This window comes from Argentina silus, assembly GCF_951799395.1.
Source record: "Argentina silus genome assembly, chromosome: 13".
Classification (NCBI taxonomy): domain Eukaryota; kingdom Metazoa; phylum Chordata; class Actinopteri; order Argentiniformes; family Argentinidae; genus Argentina; species Argentina silus.
The window spans coordinates 11,974,696-11,979,695 of NC_139667.1; the positions used below are offsets into that span (position 1 = coordinate 11,974,696).

Consider the following 5,000-nt stretch of genomic DNA (forward strand, 5'->3'; position numbering starts at 1 on the left):
CACACAGCCAATAGCAGATAAGAATACTGTACACACAGCCAGTAGCAGATAAGAATACTGTATACACAGCCAGTAGCAGATAAGAATACTGTATACACAGCCAGTAGCAGATAAGAATACACACAGCCAATCGCAGATAAGAATGTCTGTGTGAAACTGAGCTCTAGAATGTTCATCTGAGTGTTTGATGCTCAGATGTCTGTGTTTGGCATTGTGTGTGTGTGTGTGTGTATGTGTGTGTATGTATGTGTGTGTGTCATTTGTCCTCTCCCGTTAACAGGAAGTACTTTAAGCGTGCACGTGCCAGTATCATCACCCTCCAGAGGTGCCTGCGCACCCACCTCCTGCGAAAAGGGTTTCTACGGAAACGCTCGGCGGCACTGGTGCTGCAAAAACACCGGCGAGGTCAGGTGGCCCGAACACGCGTCCGAAAACTCCGACAGGAGAAAAAGAAGAAAGAGGAGGAAGAGAGGAAGAAAAGAGAGGCACTGGAGGGGAAGACACAGTCAGAGCAGGGGGCTGGAAAGAAGGAGGGAGAGGAGGATGGACTGAAAGCGGGAGGAGGAGAGGCGAAGGGTTCAGAGGTAAGATCATCTCCTTATTTTACAGCTCTTTGCTCACCCCATGTTTAGAAAGTGGTCCGGTCCTTTGTCATAGACTGCCAGAGAAGATGGGTTCATCCATGGTATCAGATGGGGGAGAGTTTTGTTGTATGAATTGTTTACTAAATAGACCTCAAGTCATAATAATAATCTATTCCCCTCCTTCTACCCTATCTCTCCCTCTCCTCTCTCCTGCACCCCCCCCCTCCTCCCCCTCCTCCACCACCCCCACCCCTGCTCACCAGGCCGCGTCTCCTAAAGGCACAGAGGAGGAGGCCAAGCAGATGGAGGACATCTTGCGTCTGGAGTTGGAGATCGAGCGCCTGCAGAAGCAGAGAGAGGACGGGGTGTCCCAGCTCAACGAGTCCTCCAGAGAGGAGCTCCGGCTACGCAGGGACGCCGAGATCAAACGGCTGAAGAAAGAGGCCTCCCGCAAGGCCACTGAACTAATCGACCTCCTGGATTTCGGAGGCCTAGATCCCGGATTAGCCGCGGGGGCTAATGCTGCTGAGGTATGTAAGATTCAGGGTGCGATCCTAAGGGGGGGGGGTCGGAGGAAACACAGGTGGGGTGTAGGCACATGTTTAGAGGGATACTAATGGAGCGTTATCTTAACTCATTTAGTGCCGTGGGTGAATGATAGAAATGCATAAATGATGATGCTTCTTTTTGTGGCCAATCAAAGCATTGTTGCTAGGTAAATACCACATAACACACTTGGCACTCTGGGTGGTGAGTGTTCCGGAATTCTTTGGCAGTTAATGAGTTAAAAACTTGAAACATAATCGTAAAAGTCCATACATCCTCACAAATAACATGCTTCTGTCATTGATTATGGACCAAAAGGCCCACTATTCCAAATTATGGAATGAGAGCTTTTCTGTCTCTGCCCCTGCCTACCTTTCCCTCCCAGGCCAGGCTCCAGGAGGGGGCGGGCGCTGCCACTGCCGTACCCCAGGAGGAGGAGGTGGACGAGGGCTTCCACGCCGAGGAGGAGTGCATCCCTCTCCCAGACTTCCCCCCTCCGGCCGAGACAGACACCCCCCTGGACCAGGACATCTTCGCCCACCTGCCCCCTCCTCCGCCCGCCTTTGCAGAGGGGACCACGGTGTCCGCTACATCCCCTCCCCCTCCTCCCCCCTCCGCCGACGCCTCCATCCCCCCTCCTCCCCCTCCTCCTCCTCTACCAGAGGATGGGTCTGCTGTCCCTCCCCCACCTCCTCCCCCTCCACCACCTGCTCCTCTACTGCCTCCAGGAGAGGGAAAAGAGGGGGAAGCGAAAGAGGGAGAGAGGAAGAGGAGTATGGCGGAGAGCTTGGGAGACGGGGAGGAGCCTATCTACAGCATGCCGGTGGACACCGAATCAGATTACGATCAGGAAGAAGAGGAGGGGTCTGTTACCGCGGGAGACGACGGTTCTGTATCCGGGGGTAACCGAGGAAGCGCAGCCATGACAGAAGAGGAACAGCTGAGGAAGTCGACCTGCACCAACGCCAGTCTGGAGTCATACAGAGGCAGCTCTGACTCGGTGGGTACACACACATGCACACACACACACACACACACACACACACACACACACACACACACACACACACACACACACACACACACAGGCTCACACACATACACAGGCTCACACACATACACACACACACACACACACACACACACACACACACACACATACACACACACACACACACACACACATACAGACATACACACATGCATGCATTAGTATTATGTATAATCTATGTGATGTGTGTATTGTGTGTTCAATATGGTGTACTGTGTTAATGTGCAGTATGTGGAGAGTGATGATGAACATGATGGTCTATTGGACACTGATGAGGAGGTGACCAACGGCAGAGTGACCATACTCAACGGGAACGGACCACCCTACTTCCACAGCTACCTCTATATGAAGGGTGAGTACACACATATAGACACACACGCACACATATAGACACACACGCACCCTGTGGGACAGGGTCAGGCCGACTGTCTATGTCTCTGTGTGTCTATGTAACTATGTATTTCTACCCCCCCCCCCCCCCCCCCCGTTCCCTCCTCCCCTCCAGCTGGTCTGATGATCCCGTGGCGTAGACGTTGGTGTGTGCTGAAGGATGAGACCTTCATGTGGTTCCGGTCCAAGCAGGAGTCTCTCAAGTCTGGCTGGCTGTATAAGAAGGGAGGAGGCCTCACCACTCTGTCACGCAGGTGAGTCCAGTCAGCTCCACATATATTATTGTAAGCCACACTTCATGCTAGGACGGTACAGTGGCCACATTGGCTATATAACCAAACTAATACGTTCTGGAGAAGATCCGATCAGCATTAAACTTGTGGTTAACATGCTATAGCCAACATAGTCTCCAACGCAATACGTTCTGGGGGATCGTTTCTGCAGACCAAAGAACATGTTCTGTGTTCTACAGTTATCTACAGTTATTTACATTTATCTACAGTAGCTGTACAGGCAGGGGAATATGAAAGGCAGAATGTTGCATAAGGAGGTTGGTGTGGTGGTGGAGGCATGAACCGCCCGATTTGTAACCTGAACGTTGCTGGCTCATCCCAACCACGCCCACAGGAACTGGAAGATGCGCTGGTTCGTCCTGAGGGATAACAAGCTCATGTACTTTGACAACGACAGCGAGGAGAAGCTGAAGGGAACCATCGACATCCGTGCCGCCAAGTAAGACTCCAACACCCACAATGCAACACTACACCTCCTCTGCGCTGATTTCTTTCTCATCATTCCTCATCTCTGCTCATATATTGAATGTCCCTTTTGGTCTATTCTCTATCAATGTTCCAGTTAACCCCCCCCCTCTCTCTCTATGAGAACCAGTGAGGAGCTGTTTCAACTTCTTTTAAAAGTGTGTCTGTGTGTGTGTGTGTGTGTGTGTGTGTGTGTGTGTGTGTGTGTGTGTGTGTGTGTGTGTGTGTGTGTGTGTGTGTGTGTGTGTTCCCAGGGAGATAGTGGACAACCATGAGAAGGAGAATGCTATGAACATTGTGACAGATGAGAGGACCTACCAGGTGTTTGCTGAGTCACCAGAGGACGCCAGGTACAGAGACACACAGAGAGTCTGACCTCACAGTCAATGTGTACAGAGTAGAATGATAGGGTCAATGTTATTATTCAATCTTAATCTGTTTTATTATCTCTCTCTCTCCCCCCCTCTCTCTCTCACTCTGTCTCTCTCTCTCTGTCTGTCTTTCTCTCTCTTTCTCTATCTCTCTCCCTCTGTCTCTCCCCCCCCCCCTCTCTCTCTCTCCCTCCCTCACTCTCTCTCTTTCTCTCTAGTGGGTGGTTTAACGTGCTCAGTAAGGTACATGTGTGTACTCCGGAGCAGATTATGGAGATGTCCCATGAACAGGCCAACCCAAAGAACGCAGTGGTCAGTCTCTATATGTGTCTTTACATGTGTAATAACAACCTGCATGTGTTATACACATGTTAATATATGTTAAACATTCTATACACCAAGCACACACATGCAATGGTACACACAATGCTATACATACACTAGAAACATGAAGTATTATACACACATTATACAAATGTTATTCAAATAATTATCCTTCAATATCTCTCTATTACTCCTGTAGGGAACTCTGGACGTGGGGCTGATTGACTCAGTCTGTGCCTCTGACAACCCTGACCGGTGAGTCCCCTCTCCTCTCACTGCACCTCTCCACACACACACACATACACACACACACACACACACACTGATGTTTGAACACACACACACACACACACTCAGTTTGGTCAGAAAATGTTCTCAAAAAGTCCCTTTGCTGACACGTGTGTGTGCTCCCCCAGGCCCAACTCGTTTGTGATCATCACGGCCAACAGAGTGATCCACTGTAACACCGACACCCCCGAGGAGATGCACCACTGGATCAGTCTGCTGCAGAAACCCAAGGGAGACGCCAAGATAGACGGACAGGAGTTCCTCGTCAGGGGTGGGTACCACACACACACACACACACACACACACACACACACACACACACACACACACACACACACACACACACACACACACACACACGCACACACACACACATACAGCTGATGTTGGATCCTCCCATCTCCCAGGCTGGCTCCATAAGGAGATGAAGACCGGGCCTAAGAGCACCCATCTGAAGCTGAAGAAGCGCTGGTTCGTCCTAACCCACAACTCCCTGGACTACTACAAGAGCTCCGAACGGACCTCCTCCAAGATGGGAACGCTGGTCCTCAACTCCCTGTGCTCTGCCGTTCAGCCTGAAGAACGAGTGTACCGAGAGACAGGTGAGAGAGAGGGGAGGAGAGAGGAGAGAGGGAGGGGAGGAGAGAGGAGAGAGGGAGGGGAGGAGAGAGGGGAGAGGGGAGGAGAG

At 51.2% G+C, this 5,000-nt stretch overlaps 1 protein-coding gene across 1 annotated transcript in view; it reads left to right on the top strand.

Moving 5' to 3' along the window:
* myo10l1 (myosin X, like 1) overlaps nt 1–5,000 on the top strand; it is a gene marked incomplete at both ends in the record, with an annotated part of 43,668 nt that overhangs the window by 33,245 nt on the left and 5,423 nt on the right. Inside the window, 11 exons of the mRNA XM_083683339.1 lie at nt 281–584; nt 848–1,114; nt 1,516–2,130; nt 2,410–2,533; nt 2,687–2,825; nt 3,199–3,303; nt 3,584–3,679; nt 3,919–4,012; nt 4,224–4,279; nt 4,441–4,583; nt 4,720–4,914. Of these exons, the coding sequence (XP_083539465.1) occupies nt 281–584; nt 848–1,114; nt 1,516–2,130; nt 2,410–2,533; nt 2,687–2,825; nt 3,199–3,303; nt 3,584–3,679; nt 3,919–4,012; nt 4,224–4,279; nt 4,441–4,583; nt 4,720–4,914 (2,138 nt within the window). The remainder of the gene's footprint in view (nt 1–280; nt 585–847; nt 1,115–1,515; nt 2,131–2,409; nt 2,534–2,686; nt 2,826–3,198; nt 3,304–3,583; nt 3,680–3,918; nt 4,013–4,223; nt 4,280–4,440; nt 4,584–4,719; nt 4,915–5,000) is intronic.